Below are 18,015 nucleotides of genomic sequence, written 5' to 3'. Positions count from 1 at the left end.
CCGATCGACTAATATCAGGCGACCGGACACGATCGGCACACTGCATCGGGAATCGTGACCTTGAAGTTGAAACCAAGCAGGACTCATGAACAATGTTTAAATGAAAATGGCTTTGATTGACCTTACGCACCTGTCCTCCATCAAGGTTTGCGTAGATAGAGAGCCACATCATATCAGTTGCATTATAACTATGAAGACATTCTGTGCAACCGTATAGCATCGGTGTCAAGTAGCGTTTTTGAAAGATATTTTTAGTGTTCCGCCAGAGTTTTCCTTGGTTGTCCAGCTAAAACTTTAAAGAGAATATGCCATGTTTGAAAATATTTAAGCAAGCGTCATTTATGGCGAAATGAGCTTACTGATAAGCTTTGGTATACTTTTGAGTGAAAACGGGTCTTCTAGGCAACACATTTTCTGTGTTTAACAAACATGTTCCTCAATACATCGTTGTTTGATTGCAGCAGCGTACCTAGCAAAATATTGATTGAGAGCTAATTGACGCCCGTTATATCGGGAATCGTGGTGGCAAGCGCCAGATAAGCGCGACTCAATCGCATTTCTTTGTTTGGCCTTCATCGCTGTATGGCGAATGGAATTTCAGGATTTGAATGGCGTTATTACCGTGTCGTGGTCACCTGCAAAACTTTGTAAAAGTCTCTCTGAAATAGTCTGCACATATTCGCGAGCGTTTAGCTCAAGAACTAGAGAAGATTGGTTCTTAGGAGGGGCAGGACTTTTAACTGCACTTACGATCCTTATGATCGCTATTTTAGTTCAAACCCCATACAAATGTGGAGCATCCCCTTTAATGGAAAAAGTCGAGTACAAAAAAGTCAACCTAAGCATATCAAACATCAAAAGTAAACAAAAAATTGACTCGGAAAACAGTGAAGAACAAGCGGTCGAGAGAGATAAAAGCCGAATAGGAAGAAGGCGTATTGAAAAAGACAAGCTGCGAAACGTGGAACTGGAAACAAATCGAGTTGAAAAAGTCGAATCGGAAAAAGTTGGGTTAAAAATGGCGACATGAAAAAATTCGAACAAGAAAAACCTGATTGAAAACTTCAAGGACTAAGTGTAGGCATGGGATTAAAGTCGACGGGGGATAATCAAAAATAGAAAAGTCAAAGCACGAGAAGTGCGAAAGGGCAAAGATTGGTAGGCAGTCCACGGAGAGCTTCTTTAATGATTGCACACTCGTTATCATAAATATACCTTAAAACGCCAATGACAATTTTTTTTTTTTTTACATGGTTTAGCCGTACCTCGCGGTATAATAAAGCTCAGCAGCCCGGCAAAAAAACTCTGAATTCATGCCGAACACAGATACAGTTTCTTATTCATTTGCCCTCCCAACTTTGGGTGAAAGGAAGGTCAAATCCGGGGTGAAATCCATTTGCTGGCGTTGAGATGGTGATTTGCGTCGTTTTTTCCTTTCTCCCCCCCTCCCTAACCCCTCCCGTATTGCATACATCATATGAAGTTATGTGGCACCTTCGGCGCTGTCCTTTTTCTGTAGTTCGACCTATTTCTTATCACTAGATACCCCGTTATTATTTTCATCCCTGTCGACTTTTTGCAGTTTGACTTTTCTCGAAATCAGCGTTTTGCTTTCCTACTTTTCATTCGACTTTTTCCATTCCACCTTTTACGGTTATTTTCATTTTTGGCTTTCGGTGTTCCATTTTTTATTTGATTTCTCCATTCATTTTTTTCATTCAACTTTTTCGATTCGATGTCTCGTCCGGGAGCCTTGTCTTTCAACATGTACGCAATCGCGCTTTTAATTAAACACACACTATGTACACGGCAGAGGTACCAGTTTCTCGGCAGCCTTGCGGGACGATCTTGACCACACGCTTGCTCTCAGGCTCATCAGGTGGCGCTGTTGCAAACGCAGGAGCTATTCCGATTCCTCGGGGCGGTGAATCAGAGGATTGCTCTGGTGACATGAAGCGAAACCCCGCATTAGGAAAATCCCACTGGATGGAAGGCTCTGTTTAACGGCAAACTGTGCCCGTGAGCCTACCGGCACGGGCGTGAGTTGGTTCAGCACTAATCCAGCAGCAGAGTGATCACTCCCCGGTTTCTGCCAGTGCATGGGTGTGAGCCGGTCGAGGAAAAGTCCACCGGAGTCGAGCCTCAGTCAAGGACCTCCCACCCACATGGGCACGCGCATTAACCCACAGTGTCACTGAGCTGGTTTGGTCGGCGTCGATAACAAGTTATGCTACTGTTCATGCGTTGATGTTAGTTGATGAGAAGGACAGAAAAAGAGACAAGCAGGCTCAAACCTTGGTTTGTTTTTTCCGCACCGTGGGGTTTGTACAGCTAAGTTAATGCACCCAATGTTTCGCGTGACATTCGAGCCTGACAAGATTAGTTTGGATGTTCAAGCAGTTCTGCTCATCGATGTTACTTCAACTGAGACGTGTCCCCCCGTCATGGCTGACTACGACTGCAGCTGCGCGTTACCTCAAGTATTCGTGCCCTCGAACCTGTCCTGTAAGCATTGCTACGTTTTATGCATTTCATCAGCCGTCACATTGATGACAGGTTTGCTAAAATGGAACTGAATCCGTGTTGTTTGAATAAGTAACTCGCAACATGGAACTTTTTTTCGTAAAAAGGTTGCTCCTCCAAAAATAGGATGAGTTTGGAGGGGATGGAAGAGCGTTGAAATCTGCTCCCACGGGAACGATTTTGAGGGAGGTATGAGCTGTCTGAGCAAAACTAAGCCAAACAGGTTGGGCGCACTGACAGCGAATACGATTGTACGTTTAGCTGACTGAAAACAATAATTAAGAATGCTAGACATATGAGGATGTAGCTGTACAAAATGACTCAGCATATAATCTGTCTGCACCATTTTACACATCAGTCCTTTGTTTCTTTTAAGTGACATAAAATTGAGCCAAGGAATGAACAAGCTGCGCCACTAATGCCTACCACAACTCCAAACTCTTCCAAAAAACACCTTTCATAGGAGGTTGGAAGAGTTGCGGGCAAGCTTTGAGGAGGTTGGAGAAGGTTGGGTTGAAGCCACGGGAACGACCATATTGCTTTTGGATGACCTTTGAGGAGGTGTGACTGGGTACCTGCGTTAAGTCCGTAATCCACCCGAAGTGTGGCAGGTAATGATTTTAGATTGTCTGCACCGCTCCCGTGCTGTATTTTCATGCGCTCATGCCAACCTAAACCAGTGTTTCAGCACACGCCGTTGATAATGCCCTGGCATTATTAGGCATTACCTGCCTGGTCACCAATACAGCACAGTGGGCTTTTGCGTGCTGGATCACCAGCTAGCCGGGGTGGGCCGGGCTGCCACAAAACGTTGCTTCTCTGGTATTTACTCCGACTAGGACGGCAAGGCACTTCTGACCCTAACCGAGAAACGTAATGTTCTTACGTTCCATCCTTACGTTACGTTCCATCTTTCCATTCCCTTACGTTCCATCCGACGCGCAGAGCGCGTGTCTGCGAAATGTAACGGGTCTGCTTTTTTTGCTTGACAGGTTGGGTCGAAATGGGGTAGACAGTTGTATAGACCTTTATGCTTGCTTTAGAACGTCGCTTCATTTTTAGAGCAGATTATTAGAAAACTGATGGTTTTTGAGCGCACACACTCGCAATATTTGCGAATATAAGCAATGATGGCCGGCGTCACAGTCTGAGATAAACCGAGTGGCCTTGACCGCCAGCGGCGTATATGAACAGTTAGCACCAGGAGACAGGCGCTTGAAAGCGACAATGTGTCGGGAATTGATTGTTCCGAAAGACATTCAGAACCAACCCGTGCCGATCATAGGTTAGACTGGGGTATGCATTTCACGTAAGCGATTTTAAGGTTGATGTTCTGAACGGATTTGCAATTACAGGAACACAAACCAAAGACTTTCCATCGTTACGTCAATAGTTCGTGATGCTGCAAATGCGTATGTGTTCCGGAAGTCAATCTGCAAATTTCACAGCTAAAATGCTCGGCCTGGACTGTACTTAACACATAAAAACTTGTACTTCCTGAGAAGCTGTTTTCTTGTCCACAGTTGTCCCTCCTAAATCATCATTATCATAATAATCCTCATTTCTTATGTTTAAGGGTTAGTCATACTAGATCGTTCTGGGAATAGAAAACCATACTGGATTCGGCTTTCCCCCACTAGCACAAAGAAGCCATGAGGGGCTTCCTTCTCCCATCGCACGTCCAGAAAAGCCCATACTCGCAGATATGGTGCAAGCCGGCTCATGCACATGCTGACACGTAGGGTGACGCAACCCCTCCGCGCCTCGCACTCGATGGTCGTGAAGCATGACCCATTCGTCCAGCCAGGCTTCAGATCTCTTGCAGTACACCTTCGCAGCCATTTCTCTGGCCTGACGTATCGTTTTGTCTGGGATCGATGCATCACTGCCTTTAGGTAATGGTGCATATGTCAGATAAGAAGCTGAATTTCCTTGAGAGGGGATCTACCGCATTTTTTCTCCCATGGCTCGACCCATTTGTTTTAATACTAGATCCCTTGCAGGGTCAATGTCAATCGGTAGGTCAAAACGTCCATTGTTCACGGAAAAATGTTACTTAACTTCTTTTTCAGACTAGACGTAGTTATTAACAGCGCATGCATTTTCATCATGAACAGAATGTTGATTGGTAGCCATGCATCTGGAAGGTTAATAGCGTCATAACATTTTTCTCTCAGGCAAGATGGCAAAAATGGTTTTGTGCGCAATTAAAATTCTGGGTTAACAGACTTCATTACCTTTAAAACTCTCAGTTCCGCTTCATCGGATTAGCACATTCTTCCGGAGATCTGTTGCTTGATCGCCAAGCATCCACGTGGTAATTATAGAACCTGCGGTCTGCCAAGCATTCTATTCAAAATTACGAACCGTGTTTAAACTTCGTTAAATCGTTTCACAAGTTGCTGGGATTCAAAAAATGACCCTGGCAACGTAGCATGTCTGTACAGTGTTTGCCATATTTATTTTTATCTTTTTGAAATGATTTCTTAATATCTCTATCCACCTTGGGGTGGAAAGGACACAGCTATTTCCACGGCAGCTGTTCCCAAACGGAAGCATCGCGTTCCGAAGGAAAGACACAGGAATTCAGCTGGCCGTTGTGGGCTTTTCGTTTGAGAGGGCTGCTTGGTTTTCTGGCTTCCTTAGCGCGATAAATTCGTGTTATTTACCATGTTCAAGGACGGCATATTTGAAGAGTGTGTCACACACCAGCGGCGACAGCCCATCGGGCTTAGAGATTGAGCCTACACAACTCACGTTTATGAGCTCCATAGCTATTAAGTTCTGGCCGTCCCAGCCAATTCCGATGTCGTCTTCGTTTTTGCCGTAAATGTTCTCCCTATGCTGTAATAATGCTGCAGTTTTAGCTGCAGCTCGGACGAATGGAAGAACAATAGCCACATGGTGGTACTTTGAAGGGGGTCCGTCCAAATGCCTTTTGATTCGTCATCGCAACGGATCGGCAATGCTCTCTTACGGCCATTGAGTTATCAAGGTTAATTTGCGAGGGTTCGGGCAGTGGAGTTGTTGGTCATGGAACCAATACCGATTGCTGCGATGGAGAGCATAATTGACTGTTCTAGCCAAGTTAAGCCGGTGTCAATTCAGCTCAGTTTTCACTCACATAGTAAGGTGAGCAAACTGAAAGCCCCGATGACGCGAAGTCGCCGATGTGCGACGCCACCGCTCTCGTTCGATGCTTGTGTGCTGGCATGTGTTGCCGGGTGGCTCCGTGTGTAATGGCTCGCTGATGTTGTCCGGTCATGCAATCTCTTGGAGCTCCCAATCTCGGGCGCATCGGTATGATCGAGGCGTCTCGAGACGCCGTTTGTAGTCACGTCAACGTGGGCAAGTTTGACGTTCAAAGCAGACAGACTTCATCGGGCAAATAAACTGATGCGATAATACCTGGATTCCTTGCCTTGCATTGTCTCTTGCACCCGATCATCGTCAGAGGTGTGCTATGGTCAGCTGAAAACTGCTACACCAGGAGTTTTTAGGCTGGTTCGAGACAAGTAAGGCAGATAACTGCGACATTTATAACCCGGACGACGCCTTCGGCGTATGGAATGACCTGCACGATAACACACGCGATTGTCACCGTGTGGACGATACCTAAACATCGGCGAATGGGACCTGTCGCCTGTGGGAACTTCTGTGAATAGGAACATCAGTAAATTGGAATACCCTATTTTCCACTTTTTTTTTGTTTATTTTGAAAATAGCAGATCTTCAATATACCAAAGCGTGCTGTTTACCGACGTGTTGAGCAATCACTGGTATTTTCATTTTGTGAGATCATTTTGGTACAATCGTTTTGTGAGAAAGCTCGACGTTTTAAGACAATGCTCATGGTCAGTCGTGACTGAGGAAAACATATTAACCATAACCTGACAGTGTTAATGAAATGATTAAATCAAAATAACAACATCTGATGGCTTGCACCGGCCAATATCTGGCAATATCAATTGATAGGTGAATCAATATAACATCGTTCACATTTTTGGTGGCTGAGGCAACTGAAAAACGCTTTGGAAAAGCGGTGATATGTTTGGTGGTTATAGGTAACTACAATCTGGACTGCGCGCTTAAGTAGTTTGCGTGGTCCGATGTGGTGAAGTCACTACCTGAAAGGTAACGTTGGAGGCTTCCCACTCCGCTACTGGCGCTGCTGTGAGATAGAAAGTGTTAAGATTGTTCAAAGATTTGTGCACGTTCGCCAAAGTCGCACAGCTGGTTCCACGTCTCGACATTCTATGGTTGCCGAGCCCTGATGCATGTCATTACAAACACCTGGAAACTGGCACAGGCGTGGTTCACGGTTGGACTGCAAACAATGACTCACACTTTTGTCCTCGTGATGGTCCGGGCCCAGCCGAGGGCCTCATCCCACAAAATGTGCAGTTGACGTTAAGGAAAGCTCTACCGACCGGCGGCCTCCCTCGCGACCAGTGATTTTTGTTTAGTATGTTAGTGACAAACAATAAATGAGATTCGATCAGATGTCCTGGTCTCATTTTTAACCTGTATCATTTTAACATCATCGAACGGCTTCAAAGTGCAACAGCGTTTGCTTTTGTTTGGTGCCGATTGGAAATGTAAAGTAATTGATATTTCAGGTGCTTAAGTGCTCTAAACAAGCGCTGCGTAAATCGCTGCTGAAAAATGCATCAAAACTAGCCTTGTGCGAGATGTTTTTAAGGGTTGTTGCTCACCGTTGACTTTCATAAAAAGTTCGGCCACACACCTTCAACATGTGTTCGGCTTCAGACGCCGGTCTGAAACCACGGAAGTCTTTATATTAGTCATATCCAAGTTTACAAAAAAACTGACACTCATGTCGACTCCATAGTAGCACCACCAAGGTATTCATATGGCTGGCAGTCGTGGGCATGGAATGATGCTTTTGTGGTATAAGTTGTAAGCAGTTTTTACGGGCTAGTCTGGAAAAGTATGCTGATGGCATCTCAGGGTATTTATACACTGCCATCGTTAGCAGCGATTTGTTCTTTCAGCAGTGCTTCTACGGCGTCTACAGTTGACGGTATCTTGATCGGTGCGTGTAGTCACCATGGCATGCCATGCTCGCTGCTCGCGGTTTTATCACAAAGGCATCCCACCAAGCCTCTGGTGTGCCGAGCTTCCTCACAAAAAAGGAAGCCCTCATGCATCACTGCGGTTAAGGCACTCGGAACATTTACTTTTTGCCCGCGTTGATCGGATTGAACTGATAAAACACATCTTCTCAGGCAAGAGTACAGCTTTATAGTCATCAGATATGGTACGAGTTTTCGAGTGGCCCTGAACGCGTGTACATCTAGTGATGATTACGAATCATTTAACAGGTTCAGTAAGCAAGCTAATTTTTGTTTTAGATTTATACTTACACCGGAATAATCCCATTTATGATTAAGTAATCGAAACCATACTTTCTTACATTGAAGTTGCAAGCAAAATGTAGAGAGGTTTCAGGTAGTCTGGACAAGACTTTGTCATATGCACCGCAGTGTACGGCTGCGTTGTCAGTGCTCATTGAATGTTAATTTCAGTAGCCATGTTTAGCATCCGCTTAGCAAATTCTTCTGGCGTGCTATTCTCTACAAGGGCTACTTTTTAAAATACCCATTCATTAATTAATGAGTTTAATGCTCGAAAAAGCTTCACCACGCTGTTCGAACTGCTGCGAGCGTCTTTCAGCGTTTGTAAGCCTCCCAGCCCACTACTGATGGCAGCCTCGGCATCGTGTCAGTGGCCGGCCGGTTGCGTGAAGCACTGCCGAAGGCCTGACGCGTGACCGGCGGGATCTTCGTGAGCAGTGCGACCACAAGGTAATCATAAACCGGGACGGAGATTAGCGGTCTCGTCTCGCCGGTTCTCGGAGAGAAAGTACCGAAACCAGATCTGTCAGCTGAAGGGCGATCGATGCGCGATTGGGGCGGCCGGCCAGTCACGTTTTGCGTATCGCCAAATCAGCAGCGTACCAATTCGGGAGAATTATCGCTGTAGCCGATTGTCGGAGGTAGTGATGGAAGGCATCACTCCTCACCCTCCCCTCCCCTCCGTCGGCGCCACGGTGTAAGCGTCGGTTTGTGAGGGCGTCCGACTGTTGGCGGTCTGCAGACGCCAGCTTTGGTGATATCACTCAAAAATGGCATTCTCGTGTCCGTGGCTGCGTTGGTGTTTGTCGTCTGACGTGTACGGAAAACGACAGAGCCTCGTCTTTGCTGGCGATGACACCCTTCCAGCGCCTGTTGGGCTTATAAGACGGCCAGTTCTTGCCGCGAGCCCCCAAGGCCGGCGGTGCACGGCTATTGCGGCTTGACCGCGAGGTGCGACGATGATTTCGAACGGCGATGGAGTTATCCCTTAATTCCCCGGTTGAGCCGGTGGATCAAACGTGACGTATCGCGTAACCTTCGTAAGTCTGTGGCCAACCGTACATGGTGCGACGAGGCATGACGGAGCTCCGTTACTCTGCTGCAATTTGTCTCATTACGGTGCAATTCGGGACGAGACGTCGCTAACAGGCGCACACGTTGCCAAGCAGCCGCCTGGCACAGGGGCATCGCCGCTGAAGCCATCCTGCCGGTGCGATCTCATTTCAGCCGGTCGATTAAATTACCATCCGTGGTAACTGTATTCGCGCGACAGAGTGACATCGGATCCAGGACGAGGAGTCTGCTGGCGACATCTAGCGTTCACCCCGGAAACTCAAGTTTCCAGATATCACAGAGCGACGCGATCAACATTCGGCCGCGAAAGCAAGAGTTCAGCGATGAACATTTCCAGAGACAGCAGCTGACAGACGGCCGGCGGAATCAAGTGAAGGCGGGGGGAAGGCGGCTGTGACTTTGTTCAGGGCAGGATTTCCGACTCGGGCTGGTAGCCGTTCTCATCGGCGGTGTACTTGACGAGCACGGTGTTGCCGTCCCTGTCGATGTACGAGTACTCGCCCTCCACGAAGTACGAGCCCGTCTCGGGCTCAGCTCCCGGGTACGAGATACCGCTGGCCCGCATACGGATTCCGTTCGACGTCTCCATGCTGAAACGGAATAATGGTTTGGTCGGTTGGTTCACAGATGGGCAAAGCCTTCGTCTTAGCGGCCCATTTTCTTCGTAAAAGGAGCAATGCCTTTAAGTCTCGATTGCCGGGGCCACATTTCACAACATCAAACAATGGCGTGCAGCATAGGAATTTTGCAGCCGAGTGGACTAAAGAACCGATGACTGTTCACATTTACCACAAAACACAAACAAGGCATAGATTTATGTTTAAAGTGGAAGTAAATTTATGATATCCAGGTAAATATTTAAGATATGGAGTTTTGTGAACCGGCACTGGCTGGTGTTCTTATCTTTTTTTAGATGGATCATTGTTCTGAGATACTTCTCCGTGCTGGTGAATTCAAATGTTCTTAATTCTAATTGAGGAAGCGCTTCGATACAAAAACCATTTGCGTGAATGTGTTATCCAGCCCAACATTCCCATTCTGATCCTGAAAATGCTGCTCTACCAAAATGACAAAAGCTTGCTGCCTGGATTAACCGTAGTCAGTTATACATGAAACAATATCACGCAATGTATTACCGACCACTTTGAGATGGGTCGTACACCAACACTCAGATTTAAAGTTGTTGTTTTTGTTTTTTTGCTGTGTGACTGTTTGTTAATCATCTTCCTCGGTTCTGTCACCCACGATGTCACGAAACACAAGATGGGTTCATTGGTGTTATGATTGTTAGTGAGAGCATTATCGTTTTTCCATGTGCACCTAACTGTAAAGCGAATTCAGCATATTACCGGTGAAAGGCGCAGAAATGTCGGGAAATGGAAGGCTCAATACTCCTTTTGAAGTCTGCTCTTTCCACACAACTTTTTTAAACCTTTCGGGAAAGCCTAAGTGGCCGACGCGGGGCGTGGGTGCGTCAGTGCGTTGGTGTGTCGGTGTGTGGAAGCGTAGGCGGAGGACGAGGGACCACTGTGCGCGGACGCGACTGTCTTCACTAGCTGCCACAATCTGTTACGGGTAAAGTGTGACTTGTGTGTCCGTGATTGGTTTGCTGAGTGTTGTTGGCATTCCTGCACCGCTCCCCTCCGATTTATATGTCCATGCGCTGGGTATGGTACTACTCCGCCTGATAGGCCTAAATAGCATTAACTTATCTGCCAATCATTCTGTTGGTTTACTTTACCGATGGCTGTAGTGAAAACCTATTCAGAGATTCATTGAACGGTGTTTGTATAATGAGTCCCGGCACGGAATTGTATCCAGTGCGTCCATGCCCTGTCGAACTCGGGTCCAACGTGTCTCTGCCCTTTCGTATGTCGAACCAATGCGTCCCTGCCCTATCGTGTGTCGGCCCAGTGAGTCTCTACCCTGACGTATGTCGGTTCAATGCGTCTCTGCTCTGACGCATGTCAGTCCAATGCGTCTCTGCTCTGACGCATGCCGGTCCAATGGGTTCCTACCCTATCGTGTGTCGGTCCAATACGTCTCTGCTTCGATGCATGTCGGTCCAATGCGTCTCTGCCCTGACACATGTCAGTCCAGTGCGTCTCTGCCCTGACACACGTCAGTCCAATGCATCTCTGCTCTGACGCATGCCGGTCCAATGGGTTCCTACCCTGTCATGTGTCGGTCCAATACGTCTCTGCCCTGATGCATGTCGGTCCAATACGTCTCTGCCCTGATGCATGTCGGTCCAATACGTCTCTGCCCTGATGCATGTCGGTCCAATACGTCTCGCTCTGCTGATGCATGTCGGTCCAATACGCCTCCTTGCCCGTGAGTGCATGTCGGTCCCAATGCGGTCTCTGCCCTGATGCATGTCGGTCCAATACGTCCTCTCTGCCCCTGATGCATGTCGGTCCAATGCGTCTCTGCCCTGATGCCATGTCGTCCAATACGTCTCTTGCCCCTGATGCATGTCGGTCACAATGCGTCTCTGGCCCTGATGCATGTCGGTCCAATACGTCTCTGCCCTGATGCATGTCGGTCCAATACGTCTCTGCCCTGATGCATGTCGGTCCAATGCGTCTCTGCCCTGATGCATGTCGGTCCAATACGTCTCTGCCCTGATGCATGTCGGTCCAATGCGTCTCTGCCCTGATGCATGTCGGTCCAATACGTCTCTGCCCTGATGCATGTCGGTCCAATGCGTCTCTGCCCTAACGTATATCGGTCCAATGCGTCTCTGCCCTAACGCGTGTCGGTGCAATGCGTCTCTGCTGCGTCCCTGCCCTTTCGGACGCGGACCGCAAAGGGGTCGAGAAACTCACTCGGCCTGGTAGGAACCTTCCTCGGCGTCCAGCTCAAAGTCGTTCCTCAGGATCTCGGCATCCCTGTCGTTCTGGGCGGCCACCAGGGCCAGCAGGCACAGTGCGATGACCTGGGTGCAGACGCCGGGTCAGGCCAGAGTGCAGTGGGCTGGCAGCACGGGTAGGCGCCGGCCGGACCGCGCGAACGGTCGCGTCAATGACGTTGACGGGACAGTGGACGGTGCAGGTGATGATGAGCTCTGCGTCGTGCGCGTGGACATGATGACGGAGAGCTAGTTCCTTGTGTCGTTGTGTGGCGAAGATGTACACTAGCTGATGAGGGTAGACATGAAGTGGTGAGCACCTTAAGCATGCGGTTGTTAATATATGGTGGTCATTAAACCGCATCCATAAATTGAAAAAAGTTGTGCTCGAGGGCCGTCGGTTATTCGCTTCTAGAAGTCTAAGACGGGAAAATTTCGTCAGATTTTCTGCACAGTTAAAATGAATTCTCGCCTTTTGTGTCAAAGCATATGAAGTTCCTGACAGTCGATACATTCCAACTAATGTGCAGGTGTCATGCTTCCCTAAGGAGATTCAATTGGCTTCAAACTCAACATCTACACTCAGCATGCGGCTCATTCTCATTTTAAATGCATTGTTATGCCAAACGTTGAAGATTTGGAAGATTGCTTTTTGTCGGCGCCAACGATGAACAGATCATTTCCACTAAGAATTGACGAAAAAGGCCCAGGCTTCCTTTTCAGCGCAATTATTTTTAAACTGTCTGATGCAGCTCTACTCTTCGAGGACAAAACGACTGTCTTGTGCAAGGTCGTATGTTATTCAAATCAAGCTACCACAACCGCATCTATAAAGCTGGCAAAGAATCGTGAAGTACAATTTCCATGCCTGAATTCATTTTTTAAGCTAGTCAAAGAAACTGCAAGTATCTACCACGCGCCTCAAAATCAACAGGGCAAAATTGATTGAAGTATATCAGCAGTCGCTTGATCAAAATATGGTTTACATCTCTTGGACTTTCAGAAGTCACAAGGCCCGTGACAACGCTCGAAAGACCAGCGAAATGGAAGCAACGAAACGATGACGAACTTCACCTAAAAAACTAACCAAAATTCTGGACAGATCGTCCCAGAATCAACGCATATTAATGTATCTTTTTCGTCAAGCAGACGATAACCGCAGAGGTGGCAATCCTGATCACGTTTCTCTGCTAGTCACTCACCGTCTTCATGGCTGCTTCGGACCGAGTGCGCGTTCACTTCGGGATGTGACACGAATGCGACTAGACTGCTGGCGGCGCGCCTTATATACGCCGTCCACCAATCAGACCATTGGGCTGTGATTCAGAGCTGCCGTGCCCGGTGGCTTTGTGCTGGGCCTCAATCCGGCCGGCCGACCGGGCAACCCGTGCAGAAGTCCGGTCGGCCGCTGCCCCGTGCCCGCCGATCCCAGCCGGCGACGCCGTGTCGCGGCGTGTCGCTGGGGGAGTCCTCCGATACTGTCGGAACGTCCTCCGACGCCGGCGAGACGTCCTCCGACGCTGTTGTTCGTACTCCCACGCTGTCGGAGCGTCCTCCGACCCGACAGGGCCTACTCCGACCCTGGCGGGGCGCACTCCGACCCTGGCGGGACGTCTCCCGACCCTGGCGAGGCGCACCCCGACGCTGGTGAGACGTCCTGCGACGTTGTCGGGACATCCTCCGACCCTGGCGGGTCGTCTTCCGACGCTGGCAGGACGTTTTCTAACCGCGGTGAGGCGTTCCCTGACATTGGTGATGTGTCCTCTGGCGCCGGTGGGGTGTCCTCTGGCGCCGGTGGGGTGTTCTCTGGCGCCGGTGGGGTGTCCTCTGGCGCCGGTGGGGTGTTCTCTGGCGCCGGTGGGGTGTCCTCTGGCATCGGTGGGGTGCTCTCTGGCGCCGATGGGGTGTCCTCTGGCGCTGGTGGGGTGTTCTCTGGCGCCGGTGGGGTGTTCTCTGGCGCTGGTGGGGTGTTCTCTGGCGCCGGTGGGGTGTCCTCTGGCGCCGGTGGGGTGTCCTCTGGCATCGGTGGGGTGTTCTCTGGCGCCGGTGGGGTGTCCTCTGGCGCCGGTGGGGTGTTCTCTGGCGCTGGTGGGGTGTCCTCTGGCGCTGGTGGGGTGTTCTCTGGCGCGGTGGGATGTGCTCTGGCGCCGGTGGGGTGTCTTCTGGCGCCGGTGAGGTGTCCTCTGGCACCGTTTAGACGTGTTCCGATATGCGCCTGGCGAGACGGTCTTTAAAATTGCCGGGATGTTATCCGATGAGCACTGCTGGGCTGTTGTCCCTCGCCGCTCGCAGAATGTCTTCTGACACGCGCTGGTGACAGGTCCCGGGCAGTGGCGAGATGTGCCCTCCTAACACTGCAGTGATATCCTCCTGTTATGAGTCCTTCAGCACACTCCCGAGAGCTGTCCACCAGCTCTGGGGACATCCTCCCACACATTCGTCGTCCCATTACAGGGCGTCTTCTGACAAAAACCAACAAGCTGAGTTTAGCACCGCACTGGTGGAGAGTCTTTAATGGAGCGTTTCACATTTCCTTAGGGTTTTGAACTGAAATAGTCATCTTGAAGATCATGCGGTGCTGTTCACAGGGGTGTCCTTCTTGATAATTAAACCCCTCTAGTTTCTTAGCTATATGCCCGTGAAGATATGCAGACTTTTTCGGGGAAACGATTTCAGGGTCACTCGGGTATCCATGACACTATAATAACTTATTCAAATTCTGTCATTCCATCAGCCATGCGGCGGCCAATGCCAAGAAAAGAGTAATTATCGAGCTGCCATATCTGGCGTTCGTAAGCCCAATTCCTTAACTTTGGAATGGACTCATTATATGATATGATGACCGTCAAATGGTTCTCAACCAATGTCGTGTAAGATAAGATGACGTAATCAAACAATAGCGCATTGAGGAGTATATTTACCAGCCAAATACACCGCGTTGTCTAGAGCAGACTTTTTCAATAAAAGGCATGCCAAAAGTTCTAAAAGAGCTTATTTTAACATATCTGATGTTTGCCTCAGTATCTTGAAATGAGGAACCTTTAAACGAACTGTTCCACATCCGAAAATATTAAGACAAGCATCAGATGTGAAGGACAAAGCCGATTTATAACTTTGGTATGCTTGTAAGCGAAAAATGTCTGTTATGGCGAAACGCGGTTAATTATCGAGATATGCATTCAGCAGCACCATTTGGACAATAGTCATTTGGCCATTAGCCATCTGACCATTAGCCATTTAACCATGAGCCAGCTGTTAGTTGTTCAGTGCATTAGCGAGTAACATTGAACGCTGAAACTGATGTTTTCGGTCAATCAAAAGAAGGCATCTGCTGTTTTTTAGAGCAGTGTCTCCAGGACAATGTTTTCTCGCTCGGAGATGACTTCCACCGACAAAACTTGGGAATAGAAATGGGGAACCCATGTGCTCCTCCTCTGTCGGTCATATTTTGAGACCAATTTGAAACGTAGGACCTGGCCGCCAGCCCATTAAAACCAACTTTCTTAGCTAGATACATCGATGATTATGCTGGGGCATGGACGCACGGATAGCGTGCCGTTTAAGAGTTTTTAGAGTTCATGAGCAACCAGCATCCAAATCAAGCTTTTACGAAGGAGCATACAGGGGACGGAGAGTGGGTTCCATATTTGGATACGCCAGTGACGGTGGAAAGGAGGAACAGCCACACAACGTTAGAAACGGAGCTCTTTATCAAGCCCACCAACTCTAATATAATTCTGCACTGCAAATCTGTGCATCCAACCTCCACTAAGCACAACACAATTCGTAACATGTTCCACAGGGCTCTAAACAACTCATCATATTCGCCGCGACTTTTAGGTAACATTTTGGAAAAAGTAAAAAAGGCTAGAGCGCGAGGGATGGGTGGTAGGAGGCGGAAACACGTCCTATCGGAAGACGGATTCATAATGCCACCTTACATAGATGAATATTTGCTTTGGAAAGCAAACACGTTGTTAAAAAATCAGAACTGCGCGCACGCATAGCTTGGAAGAGCGACAATAAGATAAAAGGTCTCTGATGAAATATTCCAACCCGAATCCCAAGTGCCCAGGTGACAGCAGATGTCGTTTATTGAGTTCTGGGTTTCTAAGGTTTTGCACGCAAAAAAACGTGGTTTACGAAATCAGCTGAAGACTGTATGAAAACATAGAACGGACATATTCTATGTCGGGGAGTCCATGCGCCCTATTCCTTTGAGATGTAATGAACCCCTGCGAGACGTCAAAAACAAAACAGGGAATGCCCCTTTCGGTGACCTATTTTTGAGCAAAGCACGCCCTGGCTAAAATCAAGGAAGGTTTGAACCCCATGCTCCTTTTAGAGCTCAAAGTCATCTACAGAGCACAGGACCACCCAGACAGGAAAACAAGTGGATCTATTCTTATAAAAGTCGACGACAAAATCTTAACATACAGAGCTCATCATAGCCGATTATGCGAACGTGATATGTCCCATTATGTGTGATGTGTGTTAGCTTAAAATCGTTTACATGTGTAAGTGGTGCCTGACGCATGATGTGCGGGGCATGTTCAATTGAAATCGCTTACATGTATAATTGATGCGCGATGTGTGATGCCTCTTTACTTAACGTCGCTTGCATGTTTGAATGAAGCGGGATGCGTGATGCTTATTTGCTTGAATTCATTTGCATGTACAAGCATGGTCGCGTATTATAATTCCGAGATAGGCACTGTATCGTGTTAATGGCCGGCAATCGCTCTTTATCTAATCCCCTGAATGTCGGTGTCCTGTAAAAGCTGTGGTGTGCTCTTTCCAAAAAAACCTGAAAAACAAGTAGGATCATCGGCAGGCGATTTTAGATTCACTTCTGTTAGTGTTTCGATAAAGGCATGTTACCGAAATATCACCCTTACTATATATCCATTCTCCTGTTTTTTTCTCCGAGAAGTAAGGCTATTACTACTGTGTTATTTATGAGACAGCCGTATTTTAACGTTGTGACATTTGATACTGCATTAGCACAAACACCAACGTTTAAATGGCCATCCAGTTCTTGACCATGACCACAACACAGCTAACGAGGTCTGGTTTTCGCGTGCCGTTTCTTGCTGTCATACGCGTTTGGGTAGAATTTTCATGGCAATAGGCAGCAGAAGTTCAGTTGCGTCACCTCAGACACAAAACGGTTTGAAGTCTTAAAAAAGACATGACTGTTAACTACAGGGATTGATCTTGAAAATGGCAATATCAGTTCAACCCTCCATACAAATGTGGAGCAGTCGTTTGATGATGAATCGCCTACATATCGTCGCACGCAGCTCTGACAGTCAACGGCGTCCATCGAAGACTGTTTTATGGCGGGGCTGGCGTCATATTATCATAAAACTATGGGCACCTTCCTGAAAGGGTAACATGCATCCTTAATTCCCCGCTATCCCGCCAGGATCCTACAAGGAACAGGACAGCTGCAGTCGCAAACACAATGGAGGTAAACCTATTCCCGATTGTGACCATCATCTCCATTCTGGCGGGCGGAATACTCTCTTTCCTACACTCTAGACGAATGTAGTCTATTGTATACCGTTTCAGCCTCAGCTACTCATACAGAAATATGCCATCTTTTAGACCAGTCATCTGCTGCCACTGGTGTCTTGCATATTAGCGGATAACGACTTCGGCTCCTAGGCCACCTTTATGTAACCCGGTGCTGACTTGCTTTCGGGGTGGCAGCTTTGTACTGCATGATGATGCCAGTGATCTCCGAGTTATACTATCCCCATGATGGTCTGGTGCTCCTTACCTCGGGTGAGACATCCACGCACTCGTTGGCTTGTAAATCTGGAGTGTGAGCCCTCCTCGGTTGCATCTGAGTATGGATACTTGATCAGAGTATCGACCGCGCGGGAGAATAATGCCGACGCATCGTTTGAGGATGTGGGAAGGAGGGGTGGGGGAGGGGGAGGCAGGGAGGCGCTCTGTCTACGTCGAGGCTCAGGTTGGTCGAAAAATGGACAATATTATGTTTTGATGCTGCATTTTTCAGGTGGCCCGCTTCGGAACTCTGAAATTCCAGTAGAGTGACAGCGTCTAGAAGAAGTTCGTAAGATCGAAATTGAACATCTAGGTAGGCAATTATGAGCCCATTTAAGATAACCTGTTGCGCAGGTCTCTTATCCAGGAGAATCATCATGGGTTCTTTAGAGA

At 48.1% G+C, this 18,015-nt stretch overlaps 1 protein-coding gene across 1 annotated transcript; it reads right to left on the bottom strand.

Moving 5' to 3' along the window:
* Positions 1-9,020: 9,020 nt before the first annotated feature.
* LOC119103549 (larval cuticle protein LCP-14) lies at positions 9,021-13,132 on the bottom strand. Its single transcript, XM_037227130.1, has 3 exons — positions 13,029-13,132; positions 11,804-11,913; positions 9,021-9,565 (listed from the first exon to the last, which is right to left on the bottom strand). Exons 1-3 carry the CDS (start codon positions 13,035-13,037, stop codon positions 9,379-9,381), a joined length of 306 nt encoding a protein of 101 aa, XP_037083025.1. The 5' UTR covers positions 13,038-13,132; the 3' UTR covers positions 9,021-9,378.
* Between the last annotated feature and the right edge of the window lie 4,883 nt (positions 13,133-18,015).

Source organism: Pollicipes pollicipes, unplaced genomic scaffold (genome assembly GCF_011947565.3).
Source record: "Pollicipes pollicipes isolate AB1234 unplaced genomic scaffold, Ppol_2.1 Scaffold_5724;HRSCAF=6776_pilon_pilon_pilon, whole genome shotgun sequence".
Lineage (NCBI taxonomy): Eukaryota > Metazoa > Arthropoda > Thecostraca > Pollicipedomorpha > Pollicipedidae > Pollicipes > Pollicipes pollicipes.
Note: the sequence above shows the minus strand (reverse complement) of the source record. Positions and strands in the feature narration are given on the sequence as shown.